General features: G+C 39.1%; 1 protein-coding gene across 1 annotated transcript in view; it reads left to right on the top strand.

Annotated features, from left to right (window-relative positions):
• Positions 1-13,455: 13,455 nt before the first annotated feature.
• The window catches only part of PPM1E (protein phosphatase, Mg2+/Mn2+ dependent 1E), a 211,568-nt gene continuing 200,738 nt past the window's right edge, over positions 13,456-24,285 (top strand). The window contains exon 1 of the mRNA XM_032322423.1: positions 13,456-14,223. Coding sequence (XP_032178314.1) covers positions 13,754-14,223 — 470 coding nt within the window. The 5' untranslated portion in view covers positions 13,456-13,753. The remainder of the gene's footprint in view (positions 14,224-24,285) is intronic.

The following is a 24,285-nucleotide window of genomic DNA, read 5'->3' as shown; positions in this document are numbered from 1 at the left end:
GTAATCTTACTTACATGTGTAATATTTCAGACTTAGCCCCTCAAACACCCCCAGTTTCATTCAAACCAAATATTGAAGATATTTGATTTCTTTCATATCCTCAGTCCCACATCCCATATTAGCAAGTCCTGTCATTTATACACAAAATATGTCTTAAATATAGTCGTTTTCCTCACATGGATAACTGCAATAACCTCCCAACTTTCTCCCTACTTTTACTTATCTCCCCTATAATCTATTTCTATGGTAGCAGCCAAAGGGATCTTTTAGAAAGATTATACCAGCTTATGTTACTTCCCTACTTAAAACTCTCCAGTGGCTTACTGTTGTACTTGGAATAAAAGCCAAACTCTTCACTGATGCTCTAAATGATCTGACTTTTGCTTTCCTTTCCATGCTCATATGATACTATCCATTCCACTTTGGTTCCTGTGTTTCAGTTACGTGGAACTTTGTTCCTCGAGCATACACAAGTTCATTCTTGATTTAGAATCTTTATACCAGCTTTTCTGGGTTTCCATGTGGTTCACTCCTTGTCTTTCATGTTTAGTTCAGACTTTACCGCCCTGAAGAGGCCTTTCCTGACCATCCTACACAATGTTGACCTCTCTTCTTTTGCTACTGTCACAATAATCTAATTTTATTCATTGCATTTATCACTATCTGAAGGCATTATTTATTAACGTATTATTGAACTCTCCCACTGGACTATAAGCCCCATGAAAGCTGGGATCTTAATCACTAGGACGGTATCCCTGGCACACAACTGGCTTTCAGATATTTAATGAAAATGGAAGTGCAACATTTATAAACTTGGTTATGCTTTCAAGGCTGCCTTGAGTTGCTTAATTTAGATAAAGAACACTATAGAGGAAGAAGCACTTTATGAATTTACTAAAAACTGGACCTCTCAGCATTCCTTTCCTTTTTTTTTTAAAGGGTTTTATTTTTAAAAAATTTTTTAAAAAAGATTTTATTTATTTATTTGAGAGAGAGACAGAGAAAGCATGAGCGAGGAGAAGGTCAGAGGGAGAAGCAGACTCCCCATGGAGCTGGGACCCCGATGCGGACTCAATCCCAGGACTCCGGGATCATGACCTGAGTTGAAGGCAGTCGTCCAACCAACTGAGCCACCCAGGCATCCCATTCCTTTCCTTTTCTTTTTCTTTCTTTTTTTTTTTTTTTTAAAGATTTTTTATTATTCATTTGACAGAGGGAGATCACGAGTAGGCAGAGAGACAGGCAGAGAGAGAGAGAGAGGAGGAAGCAGGCTCCCCGCTGAGCAGAGAGCCCGATGCAGGACTCGATCCCAGAACCCTGGGATCATGACCTGAGCCGAAGGCAGCAGCTTAACCCACTGAGCCACCCAGGCGCCCTCCTTTCCTTTTCTAACCTGGCTTTTATATTCACATGTTCACTACTTTACCGAAGTTATATTCTCCAAAGTTCAATAAAATTGATGGAGTTGTAGGCCTTTTCCCCTTACAGTCCTCATCTTTTAAGCAACATTTAACATTTTGAAACTCTCTTCCCTTGGCATCTCATCCTCTGCCTGAATTGGAGACCCCTTTAATATACACTCATATGGTGTTTTTTGATAATCAACATACATGTTCCCTTCTTAATATACGTGCTGCTGAAGTGAGCACATGTCTCCTACTTAATAGCTCCCCATTTTCCTTTTGTACAGTTGTGTTTCCCATTCTTCAATTTATGCAGTCTTAGTGGGACTGTAAATTCTGGTGTCGTGCCCCCTCATTAGTGAAGGGTAGGCAGGGAACTCAAGCCAAGTCAGTCATGCTCCTGCCTCTCTACTCCTTGAAACTTGAGTGGAAGACCCAGAACTAGGAAAAAAATGATTGAAATGCATATATCTTAGGGGTGCCTGGGTGGCTCAGTGGGTTAAAGCCTCTGCCTTCGGCTCGGGTCATGATCCCAGGGTCCTGGGATCGAGCCGCGCATCAGGCTCTCTGCTCAGCGGGGAGCCTGCTTCCTCCTCTCTCTCTGCCTGCCTCTCTGCCTACTTGTGATCTCTGTCAAATAAATAAATAAAATCTTTAAAAAAAATGCATATCTTAGCAGCAATGGCTGGATAAGATAGTTGAAGTGACTATATTTCTCCTACTTTATTAGCTCTCCCATAAATTTTTTCTTTGTTTAAATCAGCCCAAATTGGCTTCTGTTTATTATGAAAGAATACCTAAAATGTCCACTTTTCCTTCTGACCTTGGAAGAATTAACCTAGTTTACTCATTGTTACCTACCTCCCCTTGGGTAACCACCAGTTTGTTCTCCACTTCTCTTAATTTTAGAATCTTTCTCTTTTTTTTTAAAGATTTTTTTATTTAGTCATTTGACACAGAGAGATCACAAGTAGGCAGAGAGAGAGAGAGGAGGAAGCAGGCTCCCCGCGGAGCAGAGAACCTGACGCGGGACTCGATCCCAGGACCCCGAGATCATGACCCGAGCCGAAGGCAGCGGCTTAACCCACTGAGCCACCCAGGCGCCCTAGAATCTTTCTAAAAGGTCTACTCTCATAACTACTTCATATCTAGTCAGTTGCCAAATTATTACTTCTATAAGAGATACACTTAGTGTCAGCGAGTTTTACTCCAAGAACTTGGAATTTAGAGAAATAAATTTGCTCTCAGAATTATACTATGAAATCTTGAAGAGTCTTACTAATTGTATCTAACATTTATTGTATGATTGCTGCATGCCGGGGACTATGCTAAGTCCTTTACATGTATTATTTTAAAGTAACCCATTTAATAACTTTTAGGGGTAAGTATTCTTATCCTCAGGTAAGTTTCATCTATTAGTATTCTTCAGTTTTAAATAATGGAAACTTACTGGCAATTTAAACCAAAAAGAACTTATTGTAAAGACATTAAAAAAAAAAAAAGCACAGAAATGGTAGGAAGGCAGAAGAAATCAGCTTGGAAATGCATAATCTGGTTAATTTCAGAGTGTCAGACAGCAAGGACCATGAGAATGGTAGGAGTCCAATGAATGAACTATCACCCTTCTTCTATCCTTATTTCTTGCTCAACATTTAAAGTCTGGGGAGAGAGTATCTTTTGACCTAACTTAGATCAGTGTCTGACTCCAGAATGTGATAGAATCTGGGAGAACTCACTAGAATTATCTTTGGCTTGTGTAAGAGGAGGCCAGAAATTCTATCCAAACTACATAAAACGGAGGAGAGGTAACTCCCTCAAAGAGAGTGGATGCTGCTAGGAAAATGGTATAATTGCTGGGTGACCAAAAACAAGGAATATACATTGTAAATTACAACTTGCTCAAATTAGGAAACAGCCTATCAGAAATTCAAAAGAAGTCTAACTCCAGAGTCCATGCTCTTAATTATATTAATGAAGTGGTTCTCAACTTGGGATGATTTTATCTCCCAGGAGACATTTGGCAGTGTAGATATACTCTGGTCATCACAACTGTAGGGACAGGTGCCATTGGCATTTGGTGGGTAGAAGTAAAAGTATGCTGCTAAACATCCTAAAATATGCATTACAGCCCTCCAACAAAGATTTATTTGGCCCAAAACATCAAAAGTGCGGTTGGAAACTTTAACCTGAGAAAATACGGCATGGGGCCATATTCTTAAAATGTGTCAATCAAAAGAAGCCTTGATAAACACTATGTATGGTAGAAAACAGAAGGTCAAAATGGAGCAAGCTTCTATGTAACTACTCAAGCTCTGTCCAAAGGTTGAGGGTCCTTCTTAGATCGGTCTTGACACCTGATCCTTACTTTAGAAATGATTGCATCAGACTATCTCAGTCTGATGCTATTAAATATCTGAATCATAGTGAGCTCTTAATCTGATTCCATGCACATAAGTGATCAACTGGTTAATAAATTGGATCCTAGTTACTTTAGTTTCAGCCTCAATGTAGATGTCTGGTCTGGATGGAGGTTAATAGTTCTCATTGTAAATCTGTATGTTATTGTGATTTTTATACATCAGTTTCTTTTGAGATTTTTTAGTTAACATCCATCTGTGTAATTAAGGTTGGAATACTCATACTTCTGAACCTCAAAGTTCAAGTTGCTATACTTTGTCATAAATTCATGCAGGTGATTATCACTATGGTAGTGGTAGTCTCTGAATATTCTTTGATACTCTTCTCATCTGGAAGTGGGATGTGTTTTGTCCCCCTCTCTTAAATCTGAATGGGCCTATTACTGCTTTGACGAATAGTGTACCACAGAAGTGGTGTTACTGACTTATGACCCCATTTATAAAAGGCTATGCCTCTTTTGTCATATGTACTGGAATACTCATTCTTGGAATCCTGAGCCACCATGTAAGAAGTCTAACTACTATAAGGCCATCACGTTGGAGATGTTATATGTAGGCATTAAAATTGATAGGCCTAGCTGACCCCCCAGTTAATAGCCAGCTTCAGCTCTGTTTGGCAACACAGTCAAATTAGCATCTTGAGAACAATGTACATGTTAGTAATTTTTCACCCAGTGTTTTTCAATATAGATGAAAAAGGTATAATCCAAGTGAGTTCTCCTCTTGGACATCTAATCCATTTGAACCTTCAGATGACTTTATACCCAACCAACTGCTATCGCCTGCAACTTCATGAGACCTACAAATGAAAACCACCTAACTGAGCCCAGTCAACTAACAGAGCTGGGAAATACTTTGAAATAGTTTCTGTTTTAGTCATTAGTTTTGAGGTAGTTTGTTATGTGCAATAGATATCCAGAATAGCCTCTAAGAGCCTCCCTAGGTGGGTTGCCAGCTCTTTCCAACTTGTGTCTTTAGGTGCTTAGAATTTCAGATTTTCCTGTATAGTGTCTTCTAGCTTTTTGTGTTCATTTTCATTCCCAATGACCTCATTCCCTCTATGTTCTCATGCTTTCCCATTGCCCAACTGATCTTTCAGTCTTCAAACTCTTCAATCTACCCTGCACTCATCTGAAAGAATGTCTATGTATCAGATTTTTTTAGAACACAGTTTTTAATGTTTTTCAAATTCAGTATTTTTTTCAAAACTGGGAACAAATTATTGTAATTCCATCTCCCAGTACAGCTTAGATTTAATCTTGACCTTTTCCTATGCCCATAGGCTTTATACCTTAAAGATTCTTGAAATTATTACTACTTTTTAAGATTTATTTTTTTATTTTTTTTGACAGAGAGACAGTGAGAGAGGGAACACAAGCAGGGGGAGTGGGAGAGGGAGAAGCAGGCTTCCTGCTGGGCAGGGAGCCTGATGCAGGGCTTGATCCCAGAACCCTGGGATCATGACCCAAGCTGAAGGCAGACGCTTAACAACTGAGCCAGCCAGGTGCCCCAAGGCTCATGAAATTATTGGCATATATTTCCAGAGATACAAAATTCCAAAATCTTACATGATAATTTAAAAAGATATTTAAAAAATAATTTTATACATGAAGGACCCAAATTTATTTTGCATAAATATTTTGATTTGCTGCTTTTGTTCAAATAACTGTTGTATTGTTATTTAGGTTTATGGAGGTTCATCAAATCTTAATAGTCCTCAACTTGCAGGATTACTAGAAACCACGTGTTTTCTACTGGTGCCAGATATGTCATTTATAGATCACTCTTTCATAAGGCAACAAATGGCTTCATATGCCCAAATCATTTCCTTTCTGGAGAAGATACATTGTGTCAGCATGGTTGCCATGTGTGGTAATTGATAATGTCTGTGCCACATGGCTTACTTCTACTCTTGTCCAACACAGCTATTCTACCACCTATGATTACCATATGTTACAGCACTCTAGGTTAATGGAATCATTTCCATCTTCCCTTCTAGTCACAAATGTCATTGTGGCTCAATTCCATTAGATCCACACTCAACAAAGAATAAAGTGTTCAGAACTCTCTGGGCATAGAAACCACCTTTGTGAAGTTCTCATATTTAGTTGCCTGCTTCATTTTTATTTTAAAAAGCAGTTGGATTTTTTGAGGAATGCTCCAGAGTGGGTAATGGGCATCTGCTGACTGAAATAGAACATGATCAAAATCACTCTCAATTCTAGCATGTATTTACTCTAAGTAAATATATAAAGGGACTTAAAGATTAGATGATAATAATATAGATTTTTTTCCACCATAAAGCACTTTTTAGTTTCTGTAAAGTGAAAACTAGTAGCAAAATATTGAAGTGGATTTTTAAAATAGTCCATTCATTTTAGAAGAACCCTTAATTACAGAAGGATTATACCATGTTAGCCATTTACAGTAACTTCATCAGAAATTACCACGAACCCCTGCCTGCTTCCTCTTTCATAAGCATGTCATAATAAGTTTACAAATAATTTTGGTTCCTCAAAGAACTATGCTGGATAAAAACAAAGATTTTTATCAGTAGTGGTAAAAAACATCAAGAAAAAAGAGGCTCTTTGGGGGACTTTTTTGCTTGTTAAAACCAATGAAATAGTGCATGCAGGCCTGTTACTACCTAATGTGAATTTTATTTTTGACAGCTTTGGACTGTTGCTGCAATATGACCAATTAGTTTGCAATAGAAAAGGAATAAAAATTAATATAGCAGTCATATTTTTGGCAGCAAATGGAGATTATTTTAAAGTTATTGATTTAGAATGGAAAAGATGTAGCTAGGGTATATTGAGGAGAAAGGAGGAAGAAATTCTTATTTGAAAACACTTCCATGTGCTCAGTTTTTTCAGTTGTCATGTATTCTATTGCTCCCTACTGGTCAGTTTGACAACACAAGTGAATTGCCATCTTAACAAGTACTTAGACATTAGCCATTCTTCATTTTAAAAAATATGAATGAAAAATTACACATCCTTATATTTACATTTTAACATTTAAGGCCTGGCCTTAAACATTTTCCTGGGTACTAGATCTGAGATTATATTTATACATTTTATTGTTACTATGCTTTTTCAAAAATATAAAAACATTTGCTTTATCACTTGAGATATGGCATCAATTTCAAATTGATAGATTTTTATAATTAGCAATAATAAAATTGAAGCTTTTCTGGATATAGTATTTCTATTTTTGCCTATAAAGAGATAAAACAGGCATACTTTAGAACAGACAGTATCGTGTACATTTGCATAACCAAGAAAATATTAACTGAAGATAAGTTGAAATTAATAGATTTTTCTTAGTTACAAGTATCAGTTATTTACCACATGTCAAATATTTTTATTAACTTTTACAAAATTAATAGACTTTATTTTTTGGAGCAGTTTTAGATTTACCAAAAAAAGGAGTGTAAAGGATAGAGAGTTCCCATATATGCCCTCTCCCCCCATCCGTTTCCACAATTATTTAACATCTTATATTAGGTACATTTATAATAATTGAGCCAATAATTGAATTAATTCATTATTAACCAAAGTACATAGTTCACATTAGGATTCACTGTGTTGTGCATCGTATGGGCTTTCATAAATGGCTAATGTTATATATCCATCATTATAGTATCATACAGGATAGTTTTTGCTGCCCTGAAAATGCTGTGTTCTATCTCTTCATTCTATTTCCCACTACCCTTGAACTCCTGGCAATTTATCATAACTTTTAATTCTAGGAAATCATTTACTGCTAACTTCAAGTAAGCTTAGTGTTCCCAGAAGCAACTATGAAGATCTAAACTTGCTTTAGTGTCCACTTACTCCTTTTGTAGTTATATTATATATAAAATATATTTTATAGTTCTTTTTATTTATTTTTTAAAGATTTTATTTATTTATTTGACAGAGAGAGATCACAAGTAGGCAGAGAGGCAGGCAGAGAGAGAGAGAGGAGGAAACAGGCTCCCTGCCGAGCAGAGAGCCCGATGCGGGACTCGATCCCAGAACCCTGAGATCATGACCTGAGCCGAAGGCAGCGGCTTAACCCACTGAGCCACCCAGGCGCCCCATTATAGTTCTTTTTAAAGTTGTATTTGTTACTGTATCACTTGAGATCCAGTTAAGAAATCAGAGGGAATAGAATCAGGAAATTGGCTATACAAGCGATAGAAGGGCTGAAAAGTCAAAAGGGAAGGTAAGTCAGTCTTATTTTGCTATAACAAAAATATCATAAACTGGGTGACTTATAATCAACAAAAATATATTTCTCAGAGTTCTGGAGGCTGGATGGTCTAAGATCAGGGTTCTGGCAGATTCAGTGTCTGGTTATAGAAAGCCATCTTTTTATTGTGTCCTCAAGTGGTAGAAAGGGATAAGGGTCTCTCTTGAGCCTCTCTTCTAAGTACACTAATCCTATGACCACGCCCTCATGACATAACCACCTCCCAAAGGCCCCACCTACTAGTGTCACCTTGGGTGTTAGGATTTCAACATATGGATTTTTGGAAAACACAAATACTGGGTCCCTAGCAGGCAAGATTAGGAAGCTAGAAGCCACTTCCATCTCTAGGCTGATGGACAAATGAAGGAAGTTGATGTTTCTGGAGCTCAGAGACTGCTGTCATAGGCAAAAATTGGAATTTCGATAAGACATATTCAGGGGGAGCAAAGTTACCAAGGAGATGCAGTAGGCATTAAAACTGAGATAAGGGACAGGGAATAAATATCCTGGTTTTCACCTCTCCTCCCACCTTCCATTGTCCTGCCAATACCTCCCACTGAGAAAATTTCAGCTGGAAGTCAACTGTCAAGGAACCTGGTGAATATAGCCTGAAAGGTTCAGCCTCCCTATAATACAGAGCAAAGGGGGTAGGAGTGATACAAGAACAGAAAGGACAGGGACTAACATATTAATTCTGTTTAATTTTTTAAAAAAGATTTTATTTATTTGAGAGTGAGCAAGCAAGAGAGAGGGAGGGAGCACAAGTAGGGGGAGGAGCAGAGGGAGAGGGAGAAGACTTTGATTCCCTATTGAGCAGGAAGTCTTTGACTCCAGGGTAATGATCTGAGCTGAAGGCAGATGCTTAACCAACTGAGCCACCCAGGTGCCCCTATTCTGTTTAACTTTTATTTTAAAAAATTTAAAAGATTTTATTTATTTATTTGACAGAGAGAAAGCACAAGCACGGGAGCAATGGAGAGGGAGAAGCAGGCTCCCCAAAGAGCAGGAAGCCCAATGCAGGACTTGATCCCAGGACCCTTGGATCATGACCTGAGAAGAAGGCAGATGCTTAACCGACTAAGCCACCCAGGCATCCCTGTGTTTAATTTTTAAAACCAACTTTAATTTACTTATAATACAGTTACAGAAAATGTACATTTTAGTAATTCTTTTAAAAATTAGGCACGGAGGGCGCCTGGGTGGCTCAGTGGGTTAAAGCCGCTGCCTTCAGCTCAGGTCATGATCTCAGGGTCCTGGGATCGAGTCCTGCAATCGGGCTCTCTGCTCAGCGGGGAGCCTGCTTCCCTCTCTCTCTCTCTGCCTGCCTCTCTGTCTACTTGTGATCTCTGTCTGTCAAATAAACAAATAAAATCTTTTTTTAAAGCTTTTTTTTTTTTTTTTTAAGATTTTATTTATTTGACAGAGAGAAATCACAAGCAGATGGAAAGGCAGGCAGAGAGAGAGGGAAGCAGGCTCCCCACTGAGCAGAGAACCCGATGCGGGACTCGATCCCAGGACCCTGAGATCATGACCTGAGCCGAAGGCAGCGGCCTAACCCACTGAGCCACCCAGGTGCCCAAAGCTTTTTTTTTTTTAAGATTTTATTTATTTATCAGAGAGAGAGGGCGAGAGAGCAAGCACAGGCAGACAGAATGGCAGGCAGAGGCAGAGGGAGAAGCAGGTTCCCCGCCGAGCAAGGAGCCCGATGCGGGACTCGATCCCAGGACGCTGGGATCATGTCCTGAGCCTAAGGCAGCTGCTTAACCAACTGAGCCACCCAACAAATAAAATCTTAAAAAAAAAAAAAAATTAGGCATGGAGCCAAACATGGGGCTTGAACTCACGACCTTGAGATCAAGACCTGAGTTGAAATCAAGAGTCAGACAGTTGGGGTACCAGGGAGGCTCTCAGTTGGTTAAGCAACAGATTCAAATTCAACTCTGGTCATGATCTCAGAGCCCTGGCATTGAGCCCTGTGTTGAGCACCATGTTTAGTGGGGAGTCTGCTTGAGGATTCTTTCTCCCTCTGCCCATCCCCCCACTCCACACTCTCTCAAATTAATTAAATAAATAAATAAAGTTGCCTGAGCCACCCAGGTGCCCTGCTTTAATAATTTTTGGCAAATGAATATATAGATATGACCACCCAGTCAAGATATAGAACATTTTATTTCTTTGTTATTTTTTTTTTAAAGATTTTGTTTGTTTATTTATTTGACAGAGAGAGATCACAAGTAGGCAGAGAGGCAGGCAGAGAAAGAGAGAGGGGGAAGCAAGCTCCACACTGAGCAGAGAGCCTGATGTGGGACTCGATCCCAGGACCCTGAGATCATGACCTGAGTCAAAGGTAGAGGCTTAACCCACCGAACCATCCAGGTGCCCAAGATATAGAACATTTTAATCCCCCACTCCTCCACATTCCTTTTCACTCCTTTGCCATGAATCTCCCACGCCACCTCAGTTGCAAGCAACCACCATAGATTATTTTTGCCTGTTCTAGAATTCCATGTACACAGTATCATATAGTATGTACGCTTTTGTGCCTGGATTTTTTTCCCTTGGCATGTTTTTGAGATTCACCTACATTGTATTCATCGGTAATTTTTTTACTACTGAGTAAGTAGTCTATTGTATGAATATACCATGATTTGTTTATTCACTCACCTATTAATGGATATCTGTGTTATTTCCAAGTTTAAGCTATTATGAATAAAACTATTGTGAACATCTATGTACCAGGTTTTTGTGTGTATGTGTTTGGTGTGCATGTTTTCATTTCTTGTGGGTAAATACCTGGGAGAGGAATTCCTGGGTCATATGATAAGAAACTGCCAAACTCAACAATTTTTTTTTTTTTTTGTTAAAGATTTTATTTATTTATTTCAGACTGAGAGCAAGCGAGCATGAGGTGGGGGGAGGGGGTGGCAGTATCAGAGAGAGAGCAGGCTCCAGGCTGAGCAGAGAGCCCAATGAGAGGCTCTATCGCTGGATCCTGGGATCATGACCCGAGCTGAAGGCAGACACTTAACTGACTGAGCCACTCAGGAGCCCCTAACAATTCTTTTTAATTTTATAGATACCATCATTACTATGATTATCCATGAAAGGGCATTGTATATTTCCTTCAAAGATCTAAGGATTAGAAGGAGAGCAATTCTTATGAAGAAAAAAAACCCTCAAAAAATTTAAATACTCTTGGTATTATCACTTTCGTAGCTCACTATTTTTTAATAGATAGTTAGAAAGGGGATTAGGAAAGTGTAGGAGAAAAGGAACTGAAAAGGAAAGTAAAGCAATGAAAAATAATGACTAAAAAGACTTCTTGACAATGGCAAAATCATCCTACACAGCTGCTCTGAGATCCCAGCACTGCTGTCAGCAACCTTCTGGCAAAGCTACTCTGTCAAATGAAAGGAATAGGATCCATATTTGTGAAGGAATATCTTTATTAATATAAGCAAACACACCTCTCATTTATAGAAATAAAGAGGTGTGGGCTTTTTTTACTCTTAGTAGTAATGTTTCTTCAACATATAACACTTCCCTTTGATATGTGAGTTGAGTCATAAATTAATGTCACAAATGTCATCTAGATGAGGGAGGCAACTACATTATAAAGTAAGAAGCTGTAGCTTGATATGAATTGTTATAGTATGTCAAATTCTGAGATTTTAAAGTTATTGGAATGTAAAGTTGTGGACCTTTAGGTTTGCAGCCTTAAAAGTTCTGTCAGTCTTTTCTAGACATTCTGAAATGGAAATGAACAGGTGGATTGAAAACAAAGACAAATGAGGAGTTTAAAGGCTTTCTTGGCATCTCATAGAAAAGTTGTTCTACACTGGTGATATTTTAAACAAAACACGTATAAATACATTTAGCTTGTCTGGAAACAGACTTATTTATTGGGTCTTTCCATTTACCTCAGAGACAAAAATAAATAGTTATAGAGGACTTATGTGCATTACTCACTATATGCTTTCTATCATGTATTATTTAATCTTGAACTAGGAGAAAGAATGGATATCTGTTTTACATGATGCCATAATGTACATTAGTGAGCTCAACCCACCTAATCTTAAAATAACAGTATCAGGTCAGGGATTTAGAATACAGTATTACATGAAAACAGTTGGCAGGGAGACTCCTTCTTCTTCCATTAATAGCCAACTAGAAATGGTATTTCAGACCCTAAATCTAACTAAAACCCAGAAACAATAAATGGAGAGGATGGGGTGGATAATTTGTGAACATGTTTTTCAAAGTAGAGAAAGAATCACTATGTTTTTGCTGAATTATATGTTGCCATGAACATGGCAGTATGCAGTAATGATGCTATCATCTATACAGCTGTATAACAACACAGCTTCTCCTTCTCCCACTCCCCTCAGTAAGGCTTGAAAATAATAGGTTTGTGTATAGTTTGGTAAGAAAATTAGGATCATTTAAAGTCATTTCAGTTTCAATCTAAGAAAGAAAGAAAAGGAGGCTTGAAGGATGGGGAAGAAGAGCAAAGAAAATGTATGAAAAGTACATATTATGTAATAAGGTATAATATGTTTTATACAGAGACTACAGAGGGGTGTCTTGGAATGCTGGAAAACTAATGGCTTTGCAGTGAAAAGACCTGGATTTTAGTCCTTGTTGCATCACTTGTTTGTGACCTTGAGCAAAGTCACCATATCTTTATGGCCCAGCTTTCTCATCTATAAAATGGAATCATAATGATAATAATGACTTCTACCTCGAGATGTTATGGTAAGGATTAAAGGTATGAAAACACTTGTAAACTATAAAGCCCTATAAAAATAAGCCTTTATAGACATATTGCAGAAGCAAAGAAGAGAAGGGTAAAAGAAAAACGGTTCTAGGCGGCTTTGGAGGCTGATAACCTGGGTTCTAATTACAATGCCATGGTGAGTAGCTTTGAAACCTGGAAGCAGATATATATTAATCTTGTTTCCTGTCTTTAAGAAATGAGGATAACACCACTTTCTTCACTGAATCAAATAAAAGGATATATGCAAAGGAACCTACCACTTGAAAGGTGTGTGATACCCTTTTCCCCCAAACTACTTATTAAATTAGTGTCACCACCAACAAAAGGTGTTGACACTGCGGTATCTTTCAACAGACACCTACGCTAAGGCAACGCAGGGACAGATAAGGAAAACCGAGGTAAATCCAATCCAAGTGGGAACCAGCAGCTAAACTTGGAGATGTCTTAGTTCACTCTTACCCAGTTGAGGCTAGGGTATCCATACAATAAAGATATGTAGAGTTAGAGAGCGGGCGAGTGTCCTTTTCGACTCCGCGGGCTCGACGGGAGGGACCCTGAAATTCTTAATTAGAGCCGGTTTCCATGGCGACAGTCTCTAGGCAGCGTGGGCTGAGCTCTCTGGAGGGCTGGAGGGTGGGCCGCCGCTGGACCCTGCGCGCGCGCCCGCCAACAACTTTCCCTCCAGACCCGAGAGGGGGCGGCGCGCTCCGCCCCCACCCCCGGGCCGCGCACGTCCGCGCTCGGCGGCGCGCACGCCTGCGGGAGCCCTCTCCAGGCAACCTAGTGCTGATAGCTCGTGCCGGTGCGGCCGTTAACAGCCTTTGCGGGAGCCGGAGGCTCGAGAGCAGCCCCCTCCCCTTCCTGGATTCCCTCCCCCCCCTCCCTACTTCCCGGTCGGCCCCGGGGCATGAGCAACGATGGCCGGCTGCAGCCCCGAGGAGAAAACTTACCGGCGCTTCCTGGAGCTATTCCTGGGCGAGTTTCGCGGACCGTGCGGCGGCGGCGAGCCCGAGCCGGAACCCGAACCCGAGTCGGAACCGGAGCCCGAGCCCGAGCCCGAATTGGTAGCGGCTGAGGCGGCCGAGGCTTCGGTCGAGGACCCTGGCGAGGAGGTGGCCACTGTGGCCGCTACGGAGGAGGGGGAGCAAGAGCAGGAGCAAGACCCCGAGCCCGAAGAGGAGGCGGTGGAGGAAGAGGCGGTGGCAGCGGCGCAGGGCGAGGAAGAGGACGCGGCGGCAGCCCGGGGGCAGTCGGCCGTACAGCCGCCGCCGCCGCAGCCCCAGCTGCCGCCTCTACCCCCGCTCCCGCGACCGCTGTCGGAGCGCATCACCCGTGAGGAGGTGGAGGGCGAGAGCCTGGACCTGTGCCTGCAGCAGCTCTACAAATAGTTAAGTAGCGGGGCTTGGCTGGGGGTGGGCCCGCTGTCCCCGCCGCGCCGGCCTCGACGCGGCTCTCTCGGCACCTCAGCTGTTCTCTTTTCCTCTTTTCGCCCCCTCTCCCGCGCCTCGCGCCGTTAGAAGCGCCCCAGCTCCTCGGACTCCCGCGGTCGCTACGAGCTGCCCACGCCCGCCTCGGCCCCCGCCCTCCCACTGGCCCCGGCTCTCCCGCGGGTCTCGGGCCCCTTCTTCCCGTTGCACCTCGGCCGCCCACTTGCTCCACTTCACAGACACCGCTTTCCCTCCGTGCTTCGGAAGGTCCTTTCTTCCAGGCTTCCGAGCTCCCTCTTAGCAGCTCCCTTCTTCATCGTGGAGGTTTCCTCCCACCCGGGTCTGTCTTTTCCCAGTCTGAGTCCCCTGTTGTTTGGCGGCGGAGCGACGCGGCTCCCTTCTAGGCTGCGATGCGAGGTGCCTCCTGCGTAACCGCAACAACAGTGATAATAATACCGGCTTTATAGCCACAGGAGGAGAGACTGGAGTAGGTTTTCCTTCAGGCGCTCGGTGTGGAAAGTGAAGAGATCTTGAGATGGCTTAATCCACGGAAGCCGCGTATCTTAAAGATATCTGATAACTCATAATTGAGGGAGATGGGAAGGAATTGAGAGGGAAGGGTAAGCACATTTTTACGAGCGAGACTTGAGGTGAAAGAGTCGTAATTCGTTAAAGTGGAAAAGTCAGGCTGGTTTGATAAAATTGCAATCAGGTGCAGTATTTTCAGTCCATTAAGTAGATGGGGTAGGGGAGAGAAAGCAGATGGCTTAGCCACACAGATGAAAGTCTGAAATAGAAAGGTCAAGGCTTTGCCTTTCATCCCAGGTCTGGTTTTTATGGGCTTGAAATAGAAATGGCTTACAATTGCGTTTCTTTCTAAATGGAATTGTTCTGGAATGACGGAGGAGAATACTGACAAGTCTTTGAAAATATTGGTAAACCTGAGAGTCTCTTGGCATTCTGCTGATAGTTGTATTGAAAGGTGTTACTCTGCCCCCCCCCCCAAAAGTTTACTGCTGCAAGAATCACTGCAATTAAGTTCAAAGCCTAACTTAAAGGAAGGGCCTGGAAAGTAAATGTCAGGTCTTCATCCAACCTGACAGCTGATCAAATCATTCTTCCCGTTAAAGAACAAGCTTATCAATAGGGGAAAAGCATTTAACCTTTCTGCTGGAGAAGTGGACTGTGTTGAAGCCTTTTAAAATTTAATTTTGAAGTGCTATCCGATTACCAAAGTAATAATGCTTTCTGGGAAATATAAAATATAAAATGGCGTGTTATACCACCACTAGGGATAACCGGTATTAACATTTTAGAGTATTTCTTCCTAGTGTTTGTAAACTGTCAGAGAAGAGGGCTTATGAAATGTCATTTTTAAACACTAAATAAAGACATTTAGAACTTCTGGTTAAAATGGAAATGTTTACCAAAGTGGAGGAATTTATCTGAGCATCAGACTGATCTTTTTTTGACAGTTCTTACCTTTACAAATGCAGTGACAATTAAAGAGATGCACATTTAAACATTAGAGAAGGTTCATTAAGAAGAGTCATTAGTTTAGAACAACCATGAACATTTGTCATTCAAAAAGGTTTTTTAAAAAAATGGAATCTATACAAAGATGATAAGGTGGTAAATGTGTTTTTCCATAGGAAAGGAAGCAAGATTAATTTCTATATGCATAAAACTAGAAAAAGATATTCAAATGATAAAATGGCCCTTTGAGAACAGAAGTTTGGATTTGAAGTAAATCTAAAAAAGTTAGAAAATATTATTTCACCTTAAATCAGAGATTTTATCATTTTTACTGTGCTTTGTACAAAAGCTATTAACCTATTTTTATTCAGATAGAAAATGGCTGGCTTGTTTATGTAAAGTATCTTTAAGATCCTTAACAGATTAAAAAACAAAGGAAACCTTCACTGTGTTAAAAATATACTTTTAAATTAACACTTTTAATTATTTTTTATTTATAAAAGAAAATCATATCAATTAGTCACCCAAGTCAATACTGGAAAACACTGTAGAAGTAGATCAGTTTCTGTCTAAGCACTTTATTTTATAGATGAGAATGTGGATCTAAATTCAGAAATGGCAAATTATGTACAAGTAATTCTGACATTTCTCAATCTCTGAACCAGAAAATTCTCCTTTTGATGGGTCCTTAAATTTCCTAGGAAATATTTTGAAATAATTCTGATTAGAAATATGTTGAAATTGCTTATTTGGGGAAGGTGATTTTCTTTCCCCCAAATATTTTCTCACCCACTTTTCATTTTGGGAATTTGTGATATACTTTAAAAGCTCTGCCATGCTTGTCAAAGGGGGCTGAAATTCTTAAATAGAGCTAACTGAACTATATATTCACCAATTTAATAATTGGGACTAGTGTAAGAAGAAAATAACACTGCATTTAATACCAGTTTTATAAGTCTCTAGTGTGTGTTTTCTGTCAGGATTTTGGAAATATACAATATAGAGCTGCTAAATAAACAGATTCTCTGAAGAAAAGAAACAAGGGTGCTTATCTTTTGATTAGTTTTATGTATACACTGGTTGGAAATTAAAACAGTGAATGTTTTTCTCAATATTTTGCTTCTCAAGAATTTTATAATAAGACCACCAGATATATTTAACATTTTTCATTTTGGTAAACTCAAAGTCAGGACTAACTTGAGGTAGGCAATTACTTAGGTAAGTAAAGGATCAAGGTTTAAATAAACAAAATACAGTTATAATTAGCAACTTAAAATTTTTTCAGAGTATTTGGGATAAAGATTTTGCATTAAAAATGGGAAATATGGGGCGCCTGGGTGGCTCAGTGGGGTAAAGCCTCTGCCTTCGGCTCGGGTCATGGTTCCAGGGTCCTGGGACGAGCCCCGCATCGGGCTCTCTGCTCAGCGGGGAGCCTGCTTCCTCCTCTGTCTGCCTGCCTCTCTGCCTACTTGTGATCTCTGTCTGTCAAATAAATAAACAAAATCTTTAAAAAAAATGGGAAATATATACTTAGATATTTCTCTACCAGATTAAAAAAAACATATAACATTTTGAAAGAATAAGAACAACAATTTGAAAACAGCAAAAATCTCCTTGGATGAGAAAGACCTCTGTTGTGGACTATAAATGCCTTCTTAAGGACCATTTAAATATTTTTTCAGTTTATTAAACATTAAGAATCAATAATAAATGCATGCAATATTTTAGAAATGTTTCACTGAATTGATCTATTGTCAATAAGAAACTCCAATGATTTAGAACCTTCAACTGCTAGTATAAGAGGATGTTTTATTTTAAGGTTAAATGTCCCCCAAGAGATTAAAATAAATATTTTTTAGTGACATAGTATTAGAATTTCTGAGATTAATGAGAGAATCTCTTTGTAAAGGTAGAAATGAGATATTTTATAGCTTTGAAATAATTTGCAAATAAGAGTTTGTAACTGATCTTACAGCAAATGTGAATATGAGGCTACATGCATAGGTTACGTGGGTCAATATGGTGTATTTTATTTATCTACACTATACTGGGGATATCTATCTGTTTTAATCCAGAAGAAACACATCCTCTGAAGTCTTTACTATAGCTCTATGTCATTAGATTTTTAGAGCAATTGTTTCCTCAGTTATTCATTTAGTCTTTGTTGGTCTTCTTGAGGGGGAGACAGAATTCCAGGAGCCCCGGGAAGTTAAGTAGTTCCAGATAGTAATGAGGGGTGGGAGGTACTTTTAAAATTGCTTGGAAAAGAAAATCTTTGGTTTTAGATACTAATAATTCAGTTACATTAAATTATGTGAATCATTATTAAGTTTGAGATAGGTCAGAAAATGAGTAAACTTTGTCTCACTTTTACATATATAAATAGAAAAAATACATGGTTGCAAGTTTTAAAATATTCATTTAAAACTACATCTTTTTTCTTATTAAGAAGTAATGTTTGGGCGCCTGGGTGGCTCAGTGGGTTAAGCCGCTGCCTTCGGCTCAGGTCATGATCTCAGGGTCCTGGGATCGAGTCCCGCATCGGGCTCTCTCTGCTCAGCAGGGAGCCTGCTTCCCTCTCTCTCTCTCTGCCTGCCTCTCTGTCTACTTGTGATTTCTCTCTGTCAAATAAATAAATAAAATCTTTAAAAAAAAAAAAAAAAAAAAGAAGTAATGTTTAGGGGTGCCTGGGTGGCTCAGTGGGTTGGGCCTCTGCCTTCGGCTCAGGTCATGATCTCATGATCTCGGGCTCTCTGCTCAGCAGGGAGCCTGCTTCCCCCTCTCTCTCTGCCTGCTCCTCTGCCTACTTGTGATCTCTCTCTGTCAAATAAATAAATAAAATCTTAAGAAAAAAAAAACTAAAAAAAAAAGAAGTAATGTTCACTATAAGAAATGGAGAAAATTTTCATTAACAAAAAGAAGAAAAAATTTTCAAGCATTTATTGTTAACCTTTTCAGGTTAAGTTTTTGGGTTTTATTCCTGCCTCTCGGGCTGCTGCTTTTCTGTGGATTTTTAGTACTCCAACTGCCCCTTTAATATTGATATTTCATCCTTAACCTTTTCCACTCTGGTGACTTATTTGTAGTCAATATCAATTTCCCCCATGACTTTGGTTATTTGTTATTATGGTTCCCAACTCTGTATCTATCTCTGCTTTGACTGCTAATGGAATAGCTTTACCTGAATATCTAAAAAGCTTCTCAAACTCTTCACCACCCAATTCAATCTTCCAACTTCTTCTTGTCTCCCCCCAAATAAGCAAAACTAAAACCTCATTTTCTTTCTGGTTGGTCCATTCCTGATTTCTCTCTGTCACCCCTCACATTCAATCAATTTTGCCTTGAAAATATCTCACAGATATGTCCCTCTCCATTCCCACTGTCATTGTCATCTTTTGCCAGTCTTACTCTTCACCAATATAGTCTCACCATTATAGCCAAAGTAATTTCTTTTCTTTTTTTTTTAAATTTTATTTATTGGGGTGCCTGGGTGGCTCAGTGGATTAAGCCGCTGCCTTCGGCTCAGGCCATGATCCCAGGGTCCTGGGATCGAGCCCCGCATCGGGCTCTCTGCTCAGCAGGGAGCCTGCTTCCCCCTCTGTCTCTGCCTGCCTCTCTACCTACTTGTGATCTCTCTCTCTGTCAAATAAAATAAACAAAATCTTTAAAAAAAAAAATAAATTTTATTTATTTATTTATAGACAAAGATCACAAGTAGGCAGAGAGTAAATATTTTTACTCTTTTCCCAGAGTTAGCCAACTGCAAGGTTAAAGGCATAATCCTCCAGACCACCAAGTCTCCCCAAGACTTCTGACCCCAGCTGCAAGGAGTTAGGGTCCAACTATAAAGAGGGAAGAGTCCACCCAAGACCACCCTCACTTCTGACATCAACTGTAAGTTTAGGGGTTTCTCCAAACCACCTCCAGATTTGATAATTCACTAGAAAGACTCACAGAACTCCCTAAAGACTATTATACTAATGGATATTGTTCATTTTAGGAAAAAGATACAAATTTGAATCAGCCAAAGGAAGACTTGCATAGGCACAATCTAGGAGAGTTTTAAATGTGAAACTTTCATTGTCTTCAGTATTGAAGACAATGCTCCCCTCCCCAGGGTTGATGTGTGGTAATACACATAGAGTATTCCAGCCCAAGCACCTCTCCTGAGCTTCCGTGTCCAGAGTTTTTATTGAGACTTGTTGCTTGATTGGTTGAACTGGAGTTCAGGCTGATACCACGTGGTCCAGGGGTCTCACATATATGATACTACTATTACTTCAGAAATTCCAGGGTTTAGAGGTTACCTCCCAAGAGCAAGGGACAAAAGCTAGACCTCTCTTTGGGCAAGGCCAAATTATTTACTATATACCTTCATCATTTATCTCTCCATTGCCCTTCAAATAAAATCCAAAGAAGGCCTTATAATCTTATTCCATCAGCTCATCTCTGAATCCCTAAATACCTACTTCCCTCGGGCTTCTACAGCTCTAGAAACTACACTTCAGCCATTTTAGACTACTAATACACTAGTTTGAAAGTGCTGTGTTTGCTGTTACCTCTGCACTTTTGCATAATAACACACTATTCCTTCTGCTTGGAATATCATGCTTCCTCACCCCCAATCTGCCCAATCAATCTGTTACCCATTCTTAAGTTCTCCATTTAGCAACATTTTGCCAACTCACAGTCATGAGTTAGTGTCTCTTCCATGTGCCCCTCTAGAAACCCAGGGATTAGTCCTCTTGTAGCACTAGTTTTGATTCATTACTTTTTTGTCAACAAATATCTATCTTCTACTAGAGCAGGGGTCTTCAAAGTGAGGTATGCCCAAAATAATCCATTGCGGTGAAAGAAGAAAATATTAAAATCTATTTGCATACAAAACATACAAAATATGAAATTGCATACAGAATATGAAATTGGGTGCTATTAATATTTGATGTATTGATTGAGACTGGCAGTTCTGTATGACAACTGATTTCATGTCAAGTGTGGTAAGTGAGGTATACTGATGAAATAAATGCAAATTTCACAGGTTAGAGGAGTCAACAGTGATATCCTCCCTCCAATTTTCAGAAAATTATGAAGTATTGTGATTTACCTGCACTAATGGATCTATTGATTATATTTCCTGGTTCTAACAAAACTAATCCTCACAAATGGATATTTGGATTTAAAAGCTCCTGCAAAGAAATCGTGGATTGAATATATTTGTAAGCATAAGAAACAACAAAACTTGAGAGCCTATGCTTCCCCCATACTTACATTAGATTTTTTTATCTTTTTATCTTTAAATTATTTTTCCCCACCCCTACATTAGATTTTTTAAAAAAGCTAATACAATCCTATCTGATTAGAAATGAACAAAAATGGATTTATTAAATAGATTATGTGAAATAGTAAAATACAGGTTAGTCAAAGAAATATTGAAATACTACTGATGAGGGGTGCCTAGCTCCTCCGTCTTAAGCATGTGACTCTTAAGAGCATGTGACTCTTGGGCGCCTGGGTGGCTCAGTGGGTTAAGCCGCTGCCTTCGGCTCAGGTCATGATCTCAGGGTCCTGGGATCGAGTCCCGCATCGGGCTCTGCTCAGCAGGGAGCCTGCTTCCTCCTCTCTCTCTGCCTGCCTCTCTGCCTACTTGTGTTCTCTGTCAAATAAATAAATAAAATCTTTAAAAAAAAAAAAAAAAGCATGTGACTCTTAATCTCAGGGTCATGAGTTCAAGCCCTACGTTGGACGTAGAGCTTACTTTAAAAAAAAAATATATTGCTGGTAAGAGTTGTATATGTGCAAATGTGCAGGTATGTATGCATGAGCATGTATGTACTTAATTTATAAATATGTACATACATATACATACATACATGGGTGTGTGTGTGTGTGTGTGTGCGCGCGTATACATGGTTCTCCCAAATATTTTGGTAAGGTGCCTAAGCAAGTGTTTGGAAGCAATTGTATTGGATTATTAGCTACACATTTGCCATCGTGTTCCTAAGTTAATCATGAGAGCTACGTAAAGGACACACACACAAAATATTTGCTGATCCAATGAATGAGTTACGATTTTAAAAAAAGATAGTTCTAAAAATAAATACATGTAGTTCTTACTATTTTATTTTAATTTTTTAAGATTTTATTTATTTGACAGAGAAAGAGAGAGAGCAAGTGAGCACAAGCAGGGGGAGTGGCAGGCCAAGGGAGAGTGAGAAGTAGGCTCCCACTGAGCAAGGAGCCCGACACAGGGCTCCATTGCAGGACCCTGGGATGAAGGCAATTGCTTAACCGAATGAGCTACCCAGGCACCCCTAGTTCTTACTATTTTATTTATTTATTTTTTAAGATTTTATTTATTCATTTGATAGAGATCACAAGCAGGGGGAAGCAGGCTCCCCGCTGAGCAGAGAGCCCAATGCTGGGCAATCCCAGGACCCTGGGATCATGACCTGAGCTGAAGGCAGAGGCTTTAACCCACTGAGCCTCCCAGGCACCGCAGTTCTTACAGTTTTAAGTTGCCTTTAAGAAAACTTAGTACAAAAATCTAAAAAACTTAGTAAATTTTAATATGTTAAAAATTTTATTAGAAAATTTAAAGTATATAAAAAATAAAATAGTACACTTATCACCCAGCCTTAGCAATTATCAATTTATGGCCAGTCTTTTTCATTCCTAACTCCAGATATCTCATCCCGCTTCCCATTATATCCTATTTAATTTTAAAATGAATGCTCAGTAATCTAATCAAAATTCTGTTGGACATTTTAGGTATTACCAATATTTGGTTACTCTAAGAATAGTGTGATGTTCATAATTTTAACAAACTTTAATTTCTGTTAGAGTATATTTCTAGTGTTGGGACTGTGTTAAAAGATATTTACATATTTAAGGCTCTTGATACATAGTTTTAAATGTCCTCTAACAAGGTTTTACTAGTTTACTCTCTAAGCAGATATGTATAAGAAAAAGATTTTTGATATTAGAAAATAATTTAAACATTAACAAAATAGAATAATAAAGTAAATATCCATATACCCATCATCCAGTTTTAACAAATAATCGTAATTAGGATTATTTTAAGGAAATTATACATTCATATGGAATTGAAGACTTTGTTTTCACTCTCTTCTCTGAACCCATTCCCTTCTTCGCAGAGGTAATCTGGGAATTCTTGGAATGTACTCTCCTGTTCTGTATATTTTTATATTTTTATTAGAAGTGCATTTGTATGGTCTCAGTACATGCTGGGCTTTTTAATTTGTTTTTGGTTTTGTAACTAGCTGTCTTGAAAAAATTTCATGTTGTTATATGGAGATCCAGGTTTTGCTTTTTTTTTTTTTTTCAGTTTAGGTACTTTGTATCATTCCGTTGTCCGATTGTACTATGAATTATTTATCCAATCTATCGACAGACATTTGGATTGTTTCTGTTTTTTTTTTTTGGTGTATTATCACTACATTAGTTTAATACTAGCTGCTCTAATGGGTAAATCCTGAAATCTCAAAAGCTTAACATAGTGTTCATTTCTTGCTCACAGAGTTAACTTTCAGTGGAGAAGAAAGGGCTGAGTTCTATAGAGTGATTAAGCCATCCAAGCTAATAGAGTGTATGTCACCGTCAGCCTGTGGTTTCCAAGGTTGCTTCAGGCACCAACATCCATTCAGCAGACCTAAGAATGGAGAATGATTTGGAGATTTTTAGCAGCCAGTCTTTAGAAGGGGCAGATATTCTTTTCACTTTGCATTGACTAGAATGCAGTTCATGTTGGCACCATCTATAGTCCATATTTCACAGCAAACAGGACTGAGAACAACTCTACGCTATGGAGAAAAGACCATAAAACATTGGTGGAAAAACTAGCATTTTCTGTCTTACAAATAATTCTACAGTTTAGATATGTCTCCTTGTGCATATTCATAGATTTCTTGGGTATATTCCTGAAAGTGGAATTGTCAGACTGAAGTTACATACACCTTTACTTTGTTAGATATTGCCAAATTACTTTGTCTAACTTCAGTAGACAACTAAAGTAGGAGAGGTTTGGTTTGTCCATGTTTTCACTATTTGAAGAGGACACCTGCCTAAAAGTCTAGACCAATGCTTTCCAATAGGAGTACAACTAAATCACATATATAATTGAAAATTTTTCTCTTAACCACATTTTAAATTGAAAAGAGACAGGTGAATTTAGTTTTAATAATTTATTTAACCCAATGTATCCAAATATTATATATTAAAATATATTACCATTTAATATGTAATTAATATTAAAATATTATTGAGTTCTTTTAAATTTTTTTTTTAAAGATTTTATTTATTTATTTGACAGACAGAAATCACAAGCAGGCAGAGAGGCAGGCGGAGAGAGAGAAGGAAGCAGGCTCCCCACCGAGCAGAGAGCCTGATGTGGGACTCGATCCCAGGACCCTGAGATCATGACCTGAGCCGAAGGCAGAGGCTTAACCCACTGAGCCACCCAGGCGCCCCAGAGTTCTTTAAAATTTTTATACCAGGTTTTCAAAATCCTCTGTATCTTTTACACTTGT

The sequence above is a fragment of the Mustela erminea genome, chromosome 18 (genome assembly GCF_009829155.1).
Source record: "Mustela erminea isolate mMusErm1 chromosome 18, mMusErm1.Pri, whole genome shotgun sequence".
Taxonomy (NCBI): Eukaryota; Metazoa; Chordata; class Mammalia; order Carnivora; family Mustelidae; genus Mustela; species Mustela erminea.
This window is presented reverse-complemented; position numbering and strand designations above follow the sequence as displayed.